The sequence below is a fragment of the Triplophysa dalaica genome, chromosome 22, assembly GCF_015846415.1.
Source record: "Triplophysa dalaica isolate WHDGS20190420 chromosome 22, ASM1584641v1, whole genome shotgun sequence".
Classification (NCBI taxonomy): domain Eukaryota; kingdom Metazoa; phylum Chordata; class Actinopteri; order Cypriniformes; family Nemacheilidae; genus Triplophysa; species Triplophysa dalaica.
The window spans coordinates 16,493,822-16,515,516 of record NC_079563.1 but is presented as its reverse complement, the minus strand read 5'-3'; the positions used below and the strand labels follow the sequence as shown (position 1 = coordinate 16,515,516).

The 21,695-nt window shown below is 39.5% G+C and overlaps 1 protein-coding gene across 2 annotated transcripts in view; it reads right to left on the bottom strand.

The window, feature by feature from the left end:
* kirrel3a (kirre like nephrin family adhesion molecule 3a) overlaps window positions 1-21,695 on the bottom strand; it is a 104,922-nt gene that overhangs the window by 29,566 nt on the left and 53,661 nt on the right. The window contains exons 2-4 of one of the 2 annotated variants that reach the window (XM_056737544.1): window positions 15,056-15,205; window positions 10,326-10,475; window positions 375-532 (exon numbers count right to left, since the gene is read on the bottom strand). In XM_056737544.1, the coding sequence (XP_056593522.1) occupies window positions 375-532; window positions 10,326-10,475; window positions 15,056-15,205 (458 nt within the window). The remainder of the gene's footprint in view (window positions 1-374; window positions 533-10,325; window positions 10,476-15,055; window positions 15,206-21,695) is intronic. The other variant, XM_056737545.1, reaches the window with a different exon arrangement.

Below are 21,695 nucleotides of genomic sequence, written 5' to 3'. Positions count from 1 at the left end.
AATGTGATTTTGTGACTGCCCTAGTTCGAACGTCAAAAACTGAAATGTTGCGAGACACTATTTCTAGTCATCGAGGGGGCGCTGAAATGTTCAAAAATATCCAAGACAGCATTTTTGGGCATGGCAGGTGCGTTCGATTACTCTTGTCAAAACGTTCGAGGCAGCACTTTTTAGCATCCCAACAGCATCCAAATTGAATCAAAGGTCTACGATAGCATTTTTGGGCATCACAGGTGGCTCTGATGAAACATTCAAACACCTTTTGGGGATCACGGGTGCGTTCAGTTTAAATGCCTATGAAGCCTATAACACAATATACAAACTAGTTCAAAACTTGTACTTTGATGGTGTACAGAATCAGTGGACAGTCGTACCTTGGAGTACGATGCACCATTGAGCACCTCTCCGCTTCGTATCCAGATGATGGAAGCGGCTGGTTTGGCGTTGTCGGCGTGGCAGGTGAGGTTGAGCGATTCTCCGGCACGCAGGCTCACCACAGGACCTCCAGCTATCACAGGGTCTTCAGGAGGAACTGCAAAATCAGGCAGAAGTTTACCCTCTTGTACCACAAACAATAGGGAACAGTAAGAGAAAAAAACTGTGAGAAATATAAAGATGAGTCAAAAAGTCTTGAATAGCACTGATTGCAGTTCACTCTTTTCACAACTATGATCAGCCTGGTTCTCATCCAGACTCGGCTAAATTATTGATTGGGCACTCAGCTCATTAGGGAGCATATCTAGGGCAAGTCTAAATCAAAGGCAACAAGCAGCTGGTACATCTCGATCGCTCCAGAGAGACAGCGCGGGGAAGAGAGCAAAAGAGAGAAGAGGAGGGAGTATTTGAAGATGCCAGAGCAGGACGTATGGGGGGCTTTTGTTGTTGGGGGAGGTCCCAGGGATGCTGACTTCATTAAGAGTGAAGCTGAGACCCCATTACTCATTTCGTACCGATTAAACTTCGGCAAGCATTTACTCTCGCTGAGATTTATGGCCAATCGGATCACACAAACATGAGATACTATCGGGGGCTTAAAGACACCATGGTAACACTGAAGTTTTATACTGACCGCGGCATCACCGCTCACATAAAGAAGCGCAGATGAGAACTCTTTAATATTCCTGGACAGCACTGTCATTAACTAGCTAGCAAATGGAGAATTTAGTTCAAGTACGAGACGAAATATCATTAAACCACCCACAAGTGCATGCATGAGAAGCACATAAAGCAATACACAAATGCATCCAGGACAATTCACGCATCAGTGTGAACATTCTTACACAATTTTGTCTTTGCTCACAATATAATTCACATGTACAATAGTAAAAAAATAGGCATTTTTATTTAAATAGAAACATCTGGAACAAAGACAGAACTTCAATTAAATACAACTGACAACTGCATTAAATCTCCTGAGCTATAAAAGAGCAATAAAATGTTTCTCTAGGTGGGTCTGTGGTGCAGAGGGGATATTCGGCTCATGTTCCCTTGCAAGAAGCAAGTCTCAGGACAGTTATTTCAAGGACTTCCTACTCGACGCTGGACATTTTCCCATCAGATGTCTCGGATGATACCGTTGAGATTTGGTCCTGTGCTCGCTGACGGTCTCTACCTGGAGACCCGTGTGATTTAATACCGGTTTATTTCCTCCAGGAACCAATCAAGTCTCCGTTGAAAAATCAGTGGAGAAATCATTCTCAGAATGAATGAAGAGGTTTTTCCTTCTGCTTCTGAATATAAAGGCCACATCCACATACTTTGTCGCTTACAGCACAGGTTGGAGAGATACAAAACATATGATAGATAAAAATATTAAAATAACACAACATTAACGTTCCAGTGTTTCATTTTTTGGAGGGTTTATTGACATAACGATGTTTTTAGAGGTGTATAAATACCTAAAAATGAGTTATTTCTATCTACAGTATACACACCGTGGTCCCTCTTACATGGACTTCGTCATGTTTTTTCCACAGTAGCACTAGACGGACAAACTGCTCTACAAAGTGGATTTTGGTAATACCTCATCTCCTTTGGCAAAGTGAAAATGTGACGACATGTTAGTTCTGTATTGCTTCAAAAGGGAGGGGGAGGGGTGAAGTGAGCCGTTGGTTGCAATTTGTAGCCTCACCACTAGATGTTGCTAAATTTCATAAATCGGATCTTTAAATGCCATGATGAAAAAGTAGATCTATCCATTTAACAATTATTCACAATAAGCATAAATTGTATGTAAAAACAGATTTTAACATAACGAAAAACATACATGTAAAAAGCTGCCAATACAATGGCGGGGTATTCTGGGTAGATGTCCAAGTGTTGCTATGGAGTTTGATAAGGTAGTCTGAGTGTTTTCTTGTTGCTAGGCTTTTTTTACTGGCCTGAATCAATATAGCCCCCGAAGTATGATATTCTGCTCTCTAGATGTGGCTCGGGTGCCTCCTGCAATGTAAATCAGATTTTTTGCAATTCATATTATTTACCAGAATAAAATGAGCACCTGATCCCAACCAAAATAAAAGCACATCTCTACCCAACAATCCACGCATCTTAATAATTTTTCATGTACACACAAAAATTTGTGATTTTTTTATGGTGTGCAAGACTAGTATGGGTTTAACCGCAAGTGTGAGCAATAATGACATCCGCCCTGGTAAACATCTTTAATAAACAGTCAGAGAGTTGGAGTGAAACCTCTTTGCCACGTCTAATTTAGCGTTGGATAATTCAAAGCACTTTCCATCCACTCACAATACACTCTCATTTCCAGGAGCAATTAAATTCAGTGTCATATTCCTTTTGCCATCTGGACATCAAAGTCATCCTTAACGGCTTGTTTTAACGTCTAAGTGCTCCGCGTATTCGGAACTGGTTCGTTTTCCTCCGACGCAAACTAAGCTCCCAATTGAATGCTGCGATTGTTTACCAGGGCTTAGGCTAAGTGTATGCAAATGAGCAAAACATTTTAGTCAATCAGTCCGTCTGCTGACGTTTTAGTTATTGATTGGGTTAAATTAGAGAGAGAAAGAGAGACTGCAGCCAAACATTGACATCCAATGATTCTGGAAAGCCATGTGCCAATATATTACTGTGTGAATTCACACGCTGCCGTTTTCGAGGAGCTTTGGATGGCATCCTGTGAGTCTGTGGCGCAGATCCCAGATGGTTCATGCTCCGCGCTCCCGCACCAGGGACAGGCGCAACCGCATTAAACCTCTTCATGACCTCCACGGTTGCAAATAAGCCCTAGCGATACAGCATGTAGACTTAAAGGGCAAGTTAGCCTAAAAATTTACAATTCTGTCTTCAAATCAGAGGAAAGAAAAATCATAAAAGCAATAATCACATTAATGAGATTCAATTGAGAGTGAATTGTAAAAAAATAAGTTAATGGAAGAAAGTCATACAAGTTTGGATATTATATGGCGAGTATATAATGACCACTTTTTCATTTTCGGTTGAACTCCAGCCCTGTAACACCCATCATCTTTGTCTGGAGTTGGTCAACAAGATGGATTAATCATCCGGGCGTAATTGCTGCGCGGAGAAACTGTCTCACGGAGCGAGAGAGCCGACACTGAATTACTTCTGTGCCCGGCCTCTTGATACACCGGACCCCTGAGACATCTCGAGTCATTCAGCATGCGGAGGGAGAAAAATGGAGCAATTTCATTTTGGAAACAAGAGAGAAGGGGTATTGTGGGAAATGTGACCTATTTTGTAATGTACCCAGTTTTGGTCTTACATCTGGAGATGTCTCTCCCTCTCTCTGTCCTCTCGCAGGAATTGGCGGCACGGTGGATTAATCACTTTCATCCTGGGTTCAGTTTCTGTACCACACAGCGGCACGCAGCCTTTAGCAATTATCCCGTTCATGTATATTAACTAAAAATAGTCGCAGAGGTTCTTGTTAAGAACATTTAAACGGGAGCAGATGTGATCTTCCGCCAGAAAACAAACAATTGTTTGAATCGAAACAGCATTGTGCAGTCTTGCCGGTTTGGATAATGATGCTGCCCTGTTTCAACCCCAACAGAGGCTTTTGAAATTTTCTACTAAACGCTAGTTTGTTAATGCAGTGAGGGCTTTGCGTAAATTAATGTATTCCTACGAAATCCAATTAAAATCAAATAAACAAGGATGTTAACGTGTTAACATCTCGCTAACACGGGGTCAGTTCATATTGAGCCCAGTTTTACAGAAGAACTACTTTAACCTTTATTAATGAAAGTCTATGGCATGTTCGTGTCTGGGTAAAATAAACAATAAAATACACGCTAAACAACATTAATTGGACAAAGCCGTCAATACAAACCGTAACAATATTGCAGTGTTAAAACAATCTGATGGCCAAACAGCCTTGCAATAGTTGGTAATAAAAATCATTATCGTACATTCTCACGTCAGTGTATTGACGCGAGGGCTTCCGAATGACCTTGGGTCTGTTTGCTAGTTCGCTTTGTTTGAGGGGATAAAACGACATGAAGCGCATGCTTCACCACGCTAAAGAAAACTAGAGGTGAGAATAAACAGATTGTCCCCAGACACTTCCATGAAACTTTGACTGTTAGATATTTAAGAAAGATTTTTTTGTCGATATTAAAGTGTTACACTGACAGCTTTCACCAGCACATCATACAACTCACGGTTTATTTCTTAATTCTCTTGCTCTTAATAACACCAGCCGTGTCATTTGACAGTATTATGTGTTAATTAAAATACTGACAGGTTGCCATTTATGTGAGCATCAGGGTGGTGAAACAAGGGAAATGAATATAAAAAGTTTCATTATCATTTATCATCCATGTATTTCTGTTACGTTGGTTACAACATGAATAGTGCATGTAAATAGCCATCAGCCTGATGAGCTTTAACCACAGGGTGCCATCATTGACACAAGCACTGAACTGAGAGAGACATTTATCCCTCTGCTTCCGCTTGACTACTTTTAAGATTGTCTCAGAGAGGAAAGGAATTTCACAGATACTGTATGTCTGATCCTCAGACAGGAATACTCAGAGGTGATACGCATGGCCAAAGGGTCCACATTATAGAGCCCTTTGGTCTAAACAGCCCAGTGAACATCAGCGCCGAGAGCTCCAATCAAAGTTCACAATGAGAGGAGCCAATCACAATGCACGTTTTTTTTCTTGCTATGATAGCTATTATTATTTTAAACCTAGCGTTGGGTCAAAAACAGACAAACCCAGCCGATGGGTTAAATTGACGCAGGAAATGTGTGTTTTTGACCCAACAATGGATTAAAACAACCCAATGCTAGGTTGAAAATAAATACGGGTCCCATTAAAGTCATATGTTTTCACCTTTTTTTATATGATTTTTAAAAGTGATACCAACAAAACCTCTCCTCTGTATCGCTATCAATATTGTATATAGTGGAATGGACCCTGCTTTTTTGTTCAATTTAAATGATTTAAAATATATTTATCTTCATTATTATAACTATTGTTCTTGGATCTCAGTTGGTACATGCTCAATGATATGTGCAAAATCAACATATCGACGCTGTCCTGCTGAAATCTCTATATTTTGTAATTTTTTTGTTGTTGTAATAAATCATTATTAATCACCTTTTATGTTTGTCGCTGCTTGTCAGCTTTGAATCAATCATTTGGAAAGTATAGGAAGTATTTTGGAAGATTTCGGAAGTAAAGCTACTATATTCACAAATGATGAACAATGTAAAAAATGACACAAGCAAAAAAGTAGACGACTAAAAGTTTGTGTAACAAGTAAGTTAGAGACTTAAAATGACCCAAGTTTTTCCAAAATTATCAGTGGACAAAAAATGAGTATACAGATCAGCACGTAAACAGCATGCATACTATAGTATTTAAATGTATTCATTTATCAGACAATTTCATCCGAAGCGTCTCACGAATGAAGAGGCATTGAATATGACTTAATAAACAAAATCTAAATTTTAGTTTTAAATTTATTTTTAAATGAACTATTAAGGTTAAAAATATTTTTTTCCAAAAGCAAGGTATTAACCTAAACTGTGAATAACACTAAGATCACGCTGCCTTGGCTTTTTTAGCAGATTATGCTTATTTAATAATTTATTATTTTTAGCATTATTTTTAGCAAATATAAAAATAATTTATATTTTTTGCCATAAATTGACAACGTGCACAGTTTCACATGTTGCATGTGAGGTGTAAAAATCCATCTTCACCTGAACACCTCGCATCTACCTGTGTGTTCTAAAATTAACATTTCACATTTATGAAAACGCTCATTCTCAAATCATCACGTCTGAGACTGAACCACGATATACAGTACCAGTCTGCCAATTCACATCTCTCCCAGATGCAGATGTTGCCGCACGCTTCCTGACTCTTCAACAAAGTGTGATGCTCAAAACGAGGACCAGCTGTTGCAAACTCAAATGCGCTGTGAAGAATTCATAGCACAAAGCGGGTTCAGAGATTTCGGGTGATAATTCTTTGAACGACTCTTGTGGATTTAAAACCAAACGACTGCTGTGGGAATACAGACACAAAAATGAGAAATAAAGACTGACATTTGGCTGTTATTGGAGGTATTCATCACAGCGTTGTTTGCTTTCCTCTGCTCCTGATCTGATATTAGCATGGAGAGACGGGGAGCATATCTGGACTGGGTTGGGGAAGCAGGCTGGCAGTGAAAGGGTGTGAAAAGACAACAGGCGATCTTTCTTCTGCTTGTTTATTCTAGCTTCCTCAGAATCAGGTGATGATCCCCTGACCGCGTCTTAAGAAACAGAACAGCCTCTTCACTTTGAAAGACTGCGAGTAATTGCCGTCTCCTCTCATTAGGACTGATGTTTGTCTCCCTCCGGGACGGGTTAACACGGCTTGTTTAACACGCTCTTAAGGCGAAGGATAACATCTTGTACAAAGCTTTAATCCACTAGCTTTTCTTCTACTACTAGTTGGAGGAGTCGAGATTTAGACCTAATGAATCTGAAGTGACGGCACAATTAGATTCAACGAGATGTGAGAAAACGTAAATCCGGTAAATGCAGCGCCGGCTGGGATGTCAATTGGTCGAGAACACGCTTGTGTGACGGTCCTGAGTCAGATTCAGTAAACGTAAGCTTATATAGAAGCACAGATTAATTTAACAGCTTTAATGAATTATTGTATGACTCCTTTGTATATAACAGCTAAAACATGTTTATCTTCAGCATTCAGCGTGTGTCATTTGAGACTAAAACAAGGCTCTGAGAGAAAGCAGAAATATAACTTTCATATATATATATAACTCATCCTCTCGTCATTTTTCAAACCTGTATGACTTTCTTTCTTCTGCAGAACACAAAAGAAGATATTTTGAAGAATGTTGTTTCACCATTGACTTGCATTATTTTTGTGTCCATTCAATAGAAGTGAATGGGTGCGAGCGCTGTTGGGGTACCAACATGTTTCAAAATATCTTTTGTGTTCTGCGGAAGAAAGAAAAGTCGTACAGGTTTGAAATGACAAGAGGGTGAGTTAATGATGCCAGAATTGTTCTTTTTCACTTTAAATATATTTATTTAGCAGACGCTTCTATCCAAAGCGACTCAAAAATGAACATGCGTTGAACATTTTCTATGACGTGTTCAAGAGATGACATACAAAAACTAAATTTAGGGAGACATCAGAACATACTGACAAACTCTCACAGCCTTGTTTTTACCGGCATCAAATCGTGGCAAGACTGAAGGAAAGCTTCCAATTAAGTCCAAAAGCTGGCGAATCGTACGTGTTAAACTTTGAGCTGAAGACAATGAGCAGAACAAGTGCTGAGAGCTTAGAGAAACACTGCAGTGGCTCTTTTCAAACAATAGTGACCTTTGCGAGTGTCTCAGGTTCCTCCCCATGGTTCACCGACTGAATTCCTGCACAGCGCTTCCCTCTCTCTCCAGCTCCTCTGCTTGGCTTTCGGGGAATTCCTCGGATCTAATTAGCCTCAGGGGTCCTTCTTCAGCAATGTGTATCTACCCCGCCTCATGTCTTATTCAGCAGCCCGGCCACCACAAAGCAAACTGGGTTACCCCACGAGTCTCACACAGCGGTTCAAAGTTCAAATGTCACTTCGGTGGGTCGGCCGACCCCCTGCTGCTAACACCTCGGCTGAGATTGTGTAATCGTGGAGCAACACGTCCGAAACTGATATTAACTGCGGGAGAGCCTTATGGTATGCAGATTCACTGTCTGAGGCATTAAAGGGATAGTTCATTCAAGTGGCTTCATTTCACCCTAATGAGATTGAAAACCTGAATTCCTTTTTTATTGAAACGCAAAAGAAGATATTTTGAGAAATGTCGCAGTGGTTTTATGTGCGTTCAATGGAAGTCAATGGAGGTCATTGTTGTTTGGTTACCAACGGTCTTCAAAATATCTTCTTTTGTGTTTTGCAGAAGAAAGAAAGTCATACAGGTTTGGAGTGACATGAAGGTGAAGAATGATGACAGCATTTTCTTTCTTTTGTATCCCTTTAATGCATCACGAAAAAGCTTTAAAGTCAAAAAAGCCAAGTGGCACAGACAGGTCTAAGACTTCACAGCAGCCAATCAGATTACAAAGTGAACTTCGAAATCTGTCTGTCTGGAGAAAGAAACAGAAACGTCAAGTCTCGTTGCGGTCACCCGCTGACGCCCCCCGGCATGAAGACGACGGGGAGATTGCCGTTGACGGAGTCCCTACACGAATGTTCGTTCCCTCTCCCAGGAGCTTGCTTGCGGTTTTATATGCAACTTTTCAAAAGTAAGCCAGTTTGTGTGGGATTACATGTCAGGCTAATGGCTCGGCCCTGGGGAACATGATGATTTGTCTCTGCTGCCACCAGACCAGCAAAAAATAAAAACAAATGAGCGGCCCCTCATCTATAATGAATCATTTTAATGGACCTAGAATCGCCGGCATCTTCGCCTGGCTCTAAGTGTCTAGACTCAGATTACTAGTTTAAAACGCTGTTACTCAAAGGCCGGCGTAATGAACTTATTCCTCTGGAATATATCATAGTTTTAACAAAGGAAAGAGAGGAATCAATAATGATAATCAGGCTAAGTCTGGCTGTGCGGGAGCTGAGCTGACGCAATGCATTTGTGTCAGGGGCCCGTTATCGATCGCAAACGTATCTAATGTGTTTTATAAAAGCTGATTAGCCCTGATTTCAGAATCTCACACATTTATCTGACTCGCAGATTGACTTTACATGTGCGGTGTTATCGCAGATGTGCTGTTCGGTTCTCCCATTCTCTCCTTTTTTTAGCCATTTAGTGCATGAATCCTAGTTAAAGTATTTATCGATCTGTCTGACAGTCGGTCGGTTCATCCATTCCTCCATCTGTCTGCACTGTTAAAAATAAAGGCTACAATCAGAGGCCAAAAGTCTGATGGCATGCGAGAATCTTATTGAGCTTCTTTAAGAAGTACAGATGCTTTTAAGAACCCAGACGCACCGTCTGATCTCCACAGGTCTCAGCAACCTATAATATAATAACTGGACAATAAATCAGACCATCAATCAATCAGGTCACATCAACTTTAGTTAACAAAAGAACAATTAATATTTTTTACAGCATTTATTGTATAATTGTTCATGTTAAATGCAAATTGTTCATTTTTCATTCATGTCAATTCACTGTTATCGCTTTTGGGGATTTTTATTTTTGTCATAAAAAATTATTATTATTCATCCTTTACGTTTTTCGTTGAATTTTGCAAATATCTTACCAAGAAAAAGTTTTTTAAAGTGCTGGTCAACTTTAAAACACAGTATTTAATCATTTTAGTTTTCTGATGATTTTGAGGTACACGCATAAAGATGCTTATTTTGATTTTGACGATTTTTGTAAATGTTGAGGTTTATAGCATTTTTTAACCTTTTACCATATATATATTTATATATATATAATGTTAATATTTTTTTACAAATATTTTATTTTTTATATTTTACATCTTTAAAATAATTAAAACTGCAATCTGTTATTTTTTTATATCAACAAATGTAAATGAAAAAATCTGTGTTTAAAGGTTTGTTTAACCAATAGTTTCAAACTGGACCGTACACCGATTCACAACGGAAAGCTTATAACAATGATTTATAACTTGAGCTGTCGGCTACGACTTTGTGGAAAATGTGCTGTTATTTGACTTCCACCCACATCAAGATAAGTACCTGCATTTGATGTTTCAAACAGAGATGGCGATAGAGAGGCACACATTACAGATCGCAGCTTATCCTAAAGTTAAAATGAAAAAACTGAACCCTATTGTAAATTGTTACCGATCTTTCCGTCACTTAAGGTTTTGATGTTAAACATGACTGACCCAGGACAGTTAGTCGAGCGGGCCGTGATCTGCCAGCAACCTGGATAGCTTGACACTCAAAGCTGCCGTCATCTGCCAGTTCTGTCCTTTGAATCAGCAGGTGATATTCCCCTTTACTGTGGTCTCCAATCACGTCGTAGCGCGGATAACCTAAAACACAAGACAACACAACAAATATCTCAGTGATCGAAAGTGATGAGCTTACAAACAAGGACACTATTAATGGGTTTACTCGCAGTCTTCTACATAACGCTATCTTCATTTTATATTTAAGTATTTCGCTCTCAGAGTTTTTACTTTAGTCACACTGTGAACATTTCTAAGTTGAAATACCCACTTGAAGCTTTGTAGATTTTTTTAAAGCATTGTTCAATTCTATAAAGGTTGAATGAATGGCTTAAATATTCGAAATATATAAAAAAGCAAAAGTTTCACCTCCCGATAAGAGATCCGACGCATTCAAAGTTAGCCTTGAGTGGTATTTATGCCAAGTGCATTGAAACCTTGGAAGTAATAATGCACATCTTTACTTACAACCTACTGCAAAAGTGTTTATCGCAGAGATTTCTACAACTTCAATATAAAGATCTCCACACGTTATTTGAAAAGACTGATGAAAAGCCATTAGAGTCCATTAAAGAGTGGACGACGCCCTCACTTTCCAAAAGACAAAACAGGACAGAAGCAAGATGCTCTCCTGGAGACAGATGTCTCATTTTCAGCATACGTATGGCAGCCCCGAGCGTGTTTACATCGTCCCATCTTGTAATCAGTTTCTCATGGTACAGTGTGTCTGTAGAGAGCAGGTGATGTGTTCTATTAAAGACTGTGTTTGGCCATCCTGTGCTGTCGGGTAATAAGCCCCGTATTAGGAATCAATAGTGCCATTACTGGTTGCCGCTACTGGATCTTCCTTTGCCTTTTATTTAAGAGCCGTTTTCATTAGGGATTATTGAGGCATACAGGCGCCTCAATAAAGCGCTGATGAATTCCCCAATATGCTTGACTGGACTGCTTCAGACAATGGCTGTCAATTAGTAGAAACAATGTGAAATGACCCTATTAAAGGTAATGAATCCCACAGAAATGGATTTGGCTTCATGTCGGATCGATAGCGGGTGTGATAGAGAGCCGGGACATGGATTTATCACACGCTCGCTGGATGGAAACCCACTCGCGGCCCATCGAGCGTTTCAATCTCTGATGTGACATCTGTCACTCCACAAGCTACGATGACATACACACATCCATGTTTAATATTTTATTCTTTACAAGCGTGTCATTTCATCAACGCGAATCTACGGGTGATCAAACGTTTCCGCAACCGTGCTGTGGATTTACACAATGACTCGTAAAAATCGATGAATCGCTTCACACTTGAAACCATCAAGAAAATGGTTTTCTACACATGGGCGGAGCCGCTATAACCGTGCCGACCAGCCAATCACATCCAACCAAAGGTCCTTTTTGCGCTTTTATGAGTATCGTTTTCACAACCCTAAAATGTCCAGCTGACGCTGCTGGTTAAGTATCAGAGCAATGCACTCGATTATACTACGGTACAATGATATCCCGAGTCCCTGGATGCTTATAAATGCTCAGAGAGATGGATGCACTGGACAGAAAAGAAAAGCCCGGAGAGGCTCAATTAAAAAACCTCCGTCCATGACTAAATGCTGCCTGGGGCCGGAGCTAAAAATGACTGACTCGTGGACACGTCTCTTAAATAAAAAAGGTGCTTCACTGTGCCAAAGAAGAACCTCTTTAGTCTAAATGATTCCATAAAGAACCTTAAACATCTAAAGAACCTTCTGTTGCACAAAAAGTTTGTTGTGGTGAAAAATGGTTCTTGAGATTATAAAAAGGGTAAGAAAGAGATGGTTCTTTAAAGAACCTTTGAATGAAGTGTTCCTTGTGGAAGCAATAACGGTTCTTCTATGGCATCGCTGTAAAGAACCTTTTAAGCACCTTTTTTTAAGAATGTACTTTGAAACACATCACAGATGCACTACCTTAAGTCACAGTTAAAGGCTTCATCCTAAAATATAATTTTTGTACTGACCCTTGGACCCAACAATTATCAGTTTCTGTATTTGATATCCATATTATCAATACAAGACACCAGAATAAATCCTTGAATCACGCTTCGTTACACTCTAAATATTTCCAAGAGCTAATAAGTTCAACTGCATGCAAACTGAAGCAAATTTACAAGCGACAATCAGCAAATGAAAGCTTAAGGACGAACGTGCAGTGAATATAAAAAAGCTAAAAAATGTTTGCATATTTTGTTAATCTGATAGTCAGCTGCAAATACAGCTTCATCACATCAACTCGCATCTGATTCTGCGTTGATTTGCAAAACAACAACAAACCGAGGATGGAGACCTTTAGGTTATCCTTGCATATGTTTGCGTGGTGACAAATTTTCGGAACATTTCAATTCGTTTGCAGAAATAAATTTGTAAATCTCATCGCGTGAATGTGAAGCAGCTGCGCTGGCGGCGCGTCTCTCCGGGGTTCTGTGGGATGATGAGTGTTTGCTTTAATTAATGATAGAAATGCAATTAATTCCCGATTGTTGCTTTGCTTGCCTCTACTTTTGACAGGCAGGCACTTTCTGAAGCGAAACCTTCACAACAATCGGAAAAAGTTAGCGGGAAACAACGGCAAGGCTGCTGGCTAAGAGGATGTCAGGCGATTCATTCACAGCCTGACAGAACGGTCTATTGTCCTTGTATTTACAGCGAAAAGACCAGACGACGACATGTCTGAGGTTTTCAGCGTCTTGTATAGATGATACGAGCTCAGATGAGACACGCGGCTGATGTGAGCAACAAATATCTCGACTGATTTTGGTCTGCATTCACAGCTCCACAAAACATGCTTTACGGCAAATTGGAAACAAAAACATTTCACACTCGGTTGCATGTCAATTAAAGAAATCATGACAGAAGGTATATATATATATATATATTAGGTTGGCAGTAACTCTTCCTTTAACTGGTTCTCAAAGAGACAGCATTGCAAGATCTACACGTCGTGACATTCTGCGAAGAAAAACGAAAGCGTGAAACCGTGCGACTCAAATGAAGCGCACAGTGCAGGCCAATTATCCGCACAACCCACTGCACAGCTCAGACCTACAAAACCTGCAGGACCCACAGGGATGTGTTTCGCTTTTATCAACATTTGAATGATTTAAGTCATCTTTTGGTATAAATGAAAGCAAACAAGGCTTTCTCCTGCAGTGAGAGAGAATAAGAAAGAACAGATATCGCATGGGAGAAAAACTAGCCTGGGGTGTGTTACCCATAGGCATAGTTATCCAACTATGGTCGCAAGTTTCGCAGTTTCAGCATAGTTCAACGATTCAAGTGTTTCCCGAAACCCTTGTTCCAACGATCAATCGATCCTTTTTATTATGACATGTGGACTTACATACATCATGCTTTTGATAGCATAGGTGAACAAGCAACATGCAGTGCATTCTAAATCCATCATTCTAAATATACAAATTCAATTTAAAATCTTTTAGTTTGTAAAGAAAAAATAGTTTTTTTTTTAAGTGTGCACGCGCCTCGTCTGGGTGGAGTTACGTAGGAGGAAACTTATGAATGAGTTAAATATCGTGAAATAAAACAATAGGGAGCAGAAAAACGATAACAAAAATAGTTTTCAGATGCAGTGTACATTATTTACAGCAATAATATGACATGAAATCGCTCTAAACGGATGCATTAGAAGACGGTATTGCTCCAGCACCTATGGGATGTCACTTTGTTGAACCAACGTGGTTCGAACGATAGATGTGCAACAAATAGTTAGTGTTGGTGAAATCTGTGCGGTTGATGGACTGCTGTTTAGTTAAGAAAACATTTCTCTTTCATCTTTGTGTACTGTATCATCTACTCTCGCATTTCAATTGATTGCTTGTACATGTTTTGTATTTTCAAATTACAAGTTACATGTATTTTAATTGAATACATTTTTCACAGCAGTATTTTGTATTTTATTTAAATATATTTGATAAGAAAGTATTTGTCATTTGTAACTAAATACTTTTTGATGACTTTGTGCCCATCTCTGCGTACTATGGTGGTGAACCAGCGAGTTATGTTGTTGTTTGGGAAACGCACCCCGGGTCTATAATTTATAAAGGTTTAAAGTCCTTGATTTGACTTCGTACTTCATACCATTACCATAATAACTTTTATACTTTGTAAACATACATTGGAATTATGCAATTACAGTATATAAATTGTTAATGTATTCCAATTATGGACAGCTTTGTGCATGTGGATAAAAGTGTACGGAAGCTAAAAATTAAGACCATTTTTAAAACCTTTGTTAGTAAGTGAAAGAGAAATTAACAGGAGGTTTCAATCACATCACTGAATAATTTCACGCACCTTAACTTCCCAGAAAGGATTAAAGGGATAAGTTACCCAAAAATGAAATTTATTTCATCATTTAATCACCCTTATATCATTCCAAACATGTTTTTCTTCTGCAGAACACAAAAGAAGATATTTTAACGAAACGTCCGTAACCGAACAACTTAAGCCCCAATTGACTTCCATAATATGTACAAAAAAACCCTGAGACATTTCTCAAAATATCTTCTTTTGTGTTCCACAGAAAAAAGAGTTAAATACAGGTTTTGAACGACACGTGGTTGACTAAATGAAACATTGAATGAAATATTTTTGGGGTGAAAAAGCTCTTACCTGACAGATCTCGGTTGACCCCCAGAGCGAGTCCGTCTTTGACCCACAGCACCATGCCGTGATATCCAGTGATGGAGCAGGGTAGAGTCACGGGCTGCCCGGCCACGACCACCAGGTCATGAGGCTGCTGGATAAACACGGCACAGCTTCCTAAAGAAATAAGAGAGAGGGATGTCGCCGTTATAAATTATCAAATAAATCTTCAGGACCGCTGTTATGGGTCTAGTAAATCTATTCACAGCTCAAAACTCACTTTGAAGAATAAATCTATAAATTTCATCCCCGGACTCTTAATAAAGTGCACTGACACACAGAAGCATGAGTCGGTGTCTCACACATAGAGAAGCTGAGCATGACAGTGCTGAGATCCACAAGACTGCTGAATCTGCACCATAAATCAACGCACGGCAACTCAAACACTTCTTCTGCCGGAGTCAAACTCCACAGACTAAGCTTAGCAGGCTAAATAAGTTTCGGATCGGCCACTCAGATGCCTGTTCACCTTGAAGCATAATGAAATAAACAGCAAATGAAACGGAGCTGAGAAGGTAAGTGGCATTCGACGCGGGAGGTGAAAAGGATGTGTTATACCTTTCTCATTAAATTGCAAAGCGAGACAGCCATTCGGGAAAAGGGAGAAGAGCCCCGATAGAAGGCGGATATGTATTTGCATGCGAATATATTTACTGAAGAAAATAAACATTTCAGCCTTTCAACAGCCGCTTCTCCTCTGCTTTTTTTGTCTTTGAATGTGAGAACAGTTGACACATCAGAGGAACGGAGGAGCCTGCCGCGTCTCTGGAGACCACTTTGGTCGATTTTGTCTTAAATTCAATAAAGCGCAGCTCAGCGAGGTGCATCTTTCATAACCGCCTCTCGGCCTTCCATTGATGTGGCACAATTTCTGTGGGACAGTGATGTGAGATGGCAGAAATGCCAAGCTAGTACTTTTCTTTGAACGTCACAATTCTGTGCTAATAAGGCACTAAAACTTAAAAAACACATTTCCGTAGTTTTTTTATAGTTTAGCTCATGGTAAACTCTTGCTGAAAAGGTTGCTCAGGAGACTTAATGGTGTTCTCAGGTATGTCATTTAACTATGCAATTTGTCTTGAGTGCTTTTGCTTCGGAAAAATAAAATTTTCTAAAAGAAATTAAAACAGGCACAACTGTGACAAGTGTTGTCACATTGCAAAAGTCTCTTATCAGTCAAAAGAATTTTACTTAAAGGTGCTCTATGTAATATTTAAGAGGATCTACTGACAAAAATACAATATAGTAAACATAATGTGTTCAGAGATGTAAAAGACCTTACATATTTAATTGTATTAAAATGAGCTTCATACACGTTTTTTTTCATACGTGTTTTGTTGCAATTCTCACCGTTAGATGGCGCTAAAATCTTCACATTGCTCCTTTAATTCATAGTATAAAAAAATTATATTAATAAAATAAATCAACCTTCAATGGTTGTGAGCCGACAATAGCTGCAGGTTCAAGCCTCTGTTTTGACCTATGACCCAAAAGATATTAGTTCATCACGGCATGCCTGAACAAAACATTCACCGTAGATGTGTTCCTGCTTTACAATCAAATGAGTCTATTGACCAAATATGACAGAATTTTCATTTTGAGCTATTCTTTTAATAAATACTTGGAGTGAGAAAAAAACATCTTTTGTTTCGAGAGATCTTCAGGGTTGCACTGGCATTTCGAACATTTATGAAAGTGACAGAACACAATGAAGAAATGTCACCATCAGTCCTCCAACCACACAGCAATAAAATTGTTCAAAGTTTTGAGTAAACTTGCAAACATAGAAGTTTACAACTGATATGAAAAATGTAAATACTGCGTGTCTACAAAAACGTCCAAAAGCGCAGCGGTTAGAAATATCTCACCTTGCTGATGTGTCTGAATATTTTACAAGCGTTCGCTACCTCTGATGTTCAGACTCACTCCCACACACAGGAATCCGCTCAAAAATCTCTTCACAATATTAGTGTTTATACAAACTTTTCAAATTATTCAAACAGGTTTCTTCTTTGTGCTTTGAATAAAATGCAACAACGTGAATCACATGTGGTATCACAATAATGGGGTAAGTTTTGATTTTACATTGATTTCAAGTGCACTTCTATTTGTAACGGAATGTCATATCGGAATTCTCAAAGAGCATCGATGATCAATTACGCCTTCATTGAAAACAACACAGATAAAAGGAGAAAAATGCATCTCCTGAAACAAGCGTGTACCATCTCCAGCCGAGACATCACAGCATCATTTGTTTACGAGACGCTACAGTTGGGTTTCATGTAAGCGGGCCAATATCCAAGGCAGGGGCTCTGAGAAAGCACGGACACCTCTAATGAGAGCCACAAATAGATAAATAAATCCAATCAGTACATTCAGAGGTTTGGCACATCCCCTCTCAGTGGGAAAAGCACCCCGAGTCAAATCTAGACAAATGAATTTTGTTATTGGATTCCTGCGGTTCCATTTCCTGGACACGGATTTAAATATCACTCCCAGACGACGTCAATTGCGAACATAACAAAGGAAGAGAAGAACAGCGTGCAGGCAGAACATTGAATGCTCACAGAGGACACAAAGCCAGAGAGAGAAAGATGAAAGGGAAGTTATTTACAAGATCAACACGTACGATTGATTTGGTTTATTGTAATGTTGCCCTTTGAAAACTACCGCAAGAGTTACCTTAACAAACGCTCGGTTTTTAAAAATATATGCCAGTGTGATCTAGGAGGTTTGCCTTTGTTGAGATTATTTTATTTGTAGACATACAAAGGAATAAATGTTTTGATATGTTGGGCAGTTTTATGGCATTTTATGTTTTTGTAAGATTTGCCCTCACACTTTAGTGGCAGCTTTATTACAATTATTTATACATTATTGCTCAAGTCACATTATACAAATGCTTAGTTATGAATTCCTTTGAGATCAGGATGAACATTTACCAAACCGTACGTTTAACTTAATATTATTTCACAATTACTTGATAAAAGCCAAATAATAATTGGTGGACGGCAAATCCACATCCCGGTTAAAGAGATCCTTTCTTATTTTTTATTTTATAATTATTATTTACTTTTATTCTTGATTTACTCACCCACGTCATTCCAAACCAATATGACTTTCTATTTGCTGTGGAACACAAAAGAAGATGTTTTGAGAAATGTCTTAGTGTCTTTGTGTCTTTACAATGGAAGTCAATGGGATCCAGTGTTGTGTGGTTACCAACATTCTTCAAAATATTTTCTTTATTGTTCTGCAGAAGAATGAAAGTCATACAGAATTTAAATAACCTGACGAGAATTTTCCTTTTTGGGCGAACTATTCCTATAAAAGACCCCGACCATCCAGTCTCGGTTACATCACCAGTAACCATGTCTTTTTAGATCAAACGGTGTTTCAGCTCACAATAATGTGCGGCAATGAATCGTGTGCATAAACATCAGACGTCATTTGGATTTCACAATGCGTTTTGCGACTGTCCTCAATAGACCACATCCTCCGACTCATTCTGAGTTTATGAGGTGGATTTAGGTGCGTCTGAATGACTTACCTATGAAAGAGCAGAGCGGCTTTATTTAACAGTGGATGTAGAAGCTAAAGGGTCAGCTGAGAGGAGCAAAACGCCTGCAGTAAACAGTGTCAGCAATTTATGCCTGAGTGCTGCTGATGCTACAGCTCATTAAAAAAGCGGCCCTCTAGCATCCTCACCTCCTCCAGAGAGAAACAGAGAGAGAAAGAGATGGAGGGGGAGAAAGAGAAATGGAAGAGTCTTTTGTGCAAGAGGCAATCAGCTCTGTTGTCTTGTTGTCAGAGAGCTACTTTACCTTGGCGCTTCAGGAGTGTTTAGAAATTGCGTGTCATAAGCCTCTATCGGTACGGTGAAATTGGTCAAAAGCCGAAGGAAACAAGATTACTTTATTGTTATTCTTCGTACCTTTCCCTGCGCTACATCATTCCGAGTTGAGCGAAGCAGGCAGCTACCCGAGACATTTCAACGCCACGGAAAAACTGAGACGGTAAAATGGCTTATGATTTAGGATTAGTCTGTCGCTGAAAATAAACAGGTAGGACGGACGAACCGAAAAGTCCTTTTAATCCCGAGTAGAAAAATACACTAGAAAAACTATAAACAACAACGAAACCCGCAGGAGAAATATATATTGAAGGATCATTTCAAAGTGTGTCTAGCAGTTTGCTGATCTGTCGCCCTCCTTGGGCTCTGTAACAAAAATAAACCCGTGACTTGTTCTGCCGAAGACCGACCTTGAAAGATTGGGAGCAGTTTTGGAAAATGGTGTGCAAAATTGCACTAGCTTTCCAAGACTGAGAGCTCTACCGTATCAGAAAATAGGTTCGGCCGGGCCGACCCTCGCTACTCTAAGCAGAAGACATCGTGCACGACAGAAGTGGAACATGAATCGCTTTGATATCTGGATTGAGTTCTGCGCTGGATCTTCAAAACTCACAAATTCAAAACCGAGCGCTTAGCCAAAAGAAATCAAGAGGGTCTCCAATTCCTCCCAGACCTCTCTGCTCTTCAAAAGATGGACATGGTTTGAATCTCTCTGCCAAGTGAAACAAAAATTTTCAATGAAATTTCTACTCCCAGGGTCTGAATACTGCAGAATTTGCTTTGCGTGTCTTAGATTTGCCAACTAGAATAAAAATGATTTTGCTCTAGAGAGAGATTTCACTTATTGATCTTCATTGAGTGTTTCTTTGATTGCTGAAAAAGCTTGATTCCTACTAAACTTGATCTTCAAAGCAATTAAAAATCTAACTACTATCATAGCCTTTGAAATCAATAGGACACAAAGAATAAAGAAGCTTGATCTTTTTCTCTGGATCAAATTGACTGGCCATATAAGAACATTACAATATCAAGGCAGTCATTTAAGGAGACTCCTTAAATAAAAATGCTGCAGTTGTACAAATTTATATCAATATCTTTGTTCGCATGAACACAGAGAATTATATCTTGAAGAATGCTTGTAACCAGACAGTTCTCAGTCACCATTAAGTACCATAGTAGAAAAAATGTCTCGTAAACGTCTCTGGTCTTTGATACAAAAGAAGATATTTTGAAGAATGTAGGAAAGCAAACAGACTTTTGACGAACATTGTCATTTTTCCTACTATGGTACTCAATGGTGGCCAAGAACTGTTTGGTTACTAGCATTCTTCCAAATATCTGTCTCTGTGTTCACCAGAGCAAAGAAATTTGGTGAAAATTAAAATGGAAAGAAAATGATAACAACAATTATATTTTTGGGTGAACTGTCCCCTTCAGAAAAAGAAAAATGGGTTGTTAAATTAAACTCAAGAGTTCCATTTTCTTTTAAATCCAAGTACGGTGCGTCGGTGCATTAACGCCTTACCATTTTTCGGTATGTGTCTCCCTAGAGTCGAACCCCTGATCTTTGCGTTTGCTATCAGGATGCTCTACCAACTGAAATACAAGAACTCAAATGAACATCCTGAAATCATTTGATATGTAAGACTTCAAAACAGTCCCTCAATAAAAGAACAGAAACAGGAAACAGATATACGCCACACAGGACCCTCCTGAGAAAACCTCAACTCTTCTCTTTCAGATTGACAGTCTGTAGTGACAGAGGTTGCAGCAGAAGGGAGTTATTTGTGAGCTGAGATGATATCTTATTTGGGCAACCAGATTAGGCCGTGTTGTGAAAATGATCAACTCTGTCATGCGGGGATGGCAGCTTCATTTCCCTCTCTCGAAAACTCGCATCTAAATGCTCGGCAGCCTGGCCATCATGTTGAGAACGTCCAATACCATATAGTTTCTCAGACAGATGTCTATTCTCGACTGGAAAGCGAATTTCAGGGAGTTACAGGAGATAAAATTACAAATAAGAACCGCTGCTAAGATCAAAACAGGTGCATGTGAACATCAAAGACTGCCGAACTAGTGCAAGGTCTAAATTACAAATCGTTACGGGCGACATGAATCGTTCCTACATCCAAGCTCAAACATAACCGCGGGGCAAATGAGTCGCTTAATAATTATGTGCTTTGCAACATCTATTCATCTTGATTTTCACGTACAGTGTTTTGGCATATATGTTAGTATTTGTTTATGTGGTCTTACCCTGAACGGTGAGAACTGGCCTGGTAGTTTTGTTTGGGTGCAGCTGTGTGTCGGGGAGTTCCAGCTGCTCTTATGTACTTTAAGGGCACAAGTGAGTGTAAACTCAGGGCCTCCTGCACTCCTGTCTGATTCATCCACCCCCTCTGGCCTCCGGGGCTGCCCGGGGCGATAATGCGCTACCTGACACTCAAACAGCTTCATGGGTTCTGTGCCCTTCACCACCGGCTCCAGGTTCACCCTTAAAGCAGCTGTGTGAACATATTCATGTATGCAGGAGAGCATGCTGTTGCATGGGGGGCGAACGGTACTGAAGAAAAACCTGATAGTTGATAACATGCTACAAGATATATACAGGTGTTGAAAAAGTTAAGAAATCACTCCAGCTTTGTCTTTAATCAATATTTCTGTATGTATTGTGGCAATTCCAGTCCAGTGTCTGTTAAATTTCAACAGAAACAAACCTCAGGATTGACTTAGTCCACCACCAGTGTGAAG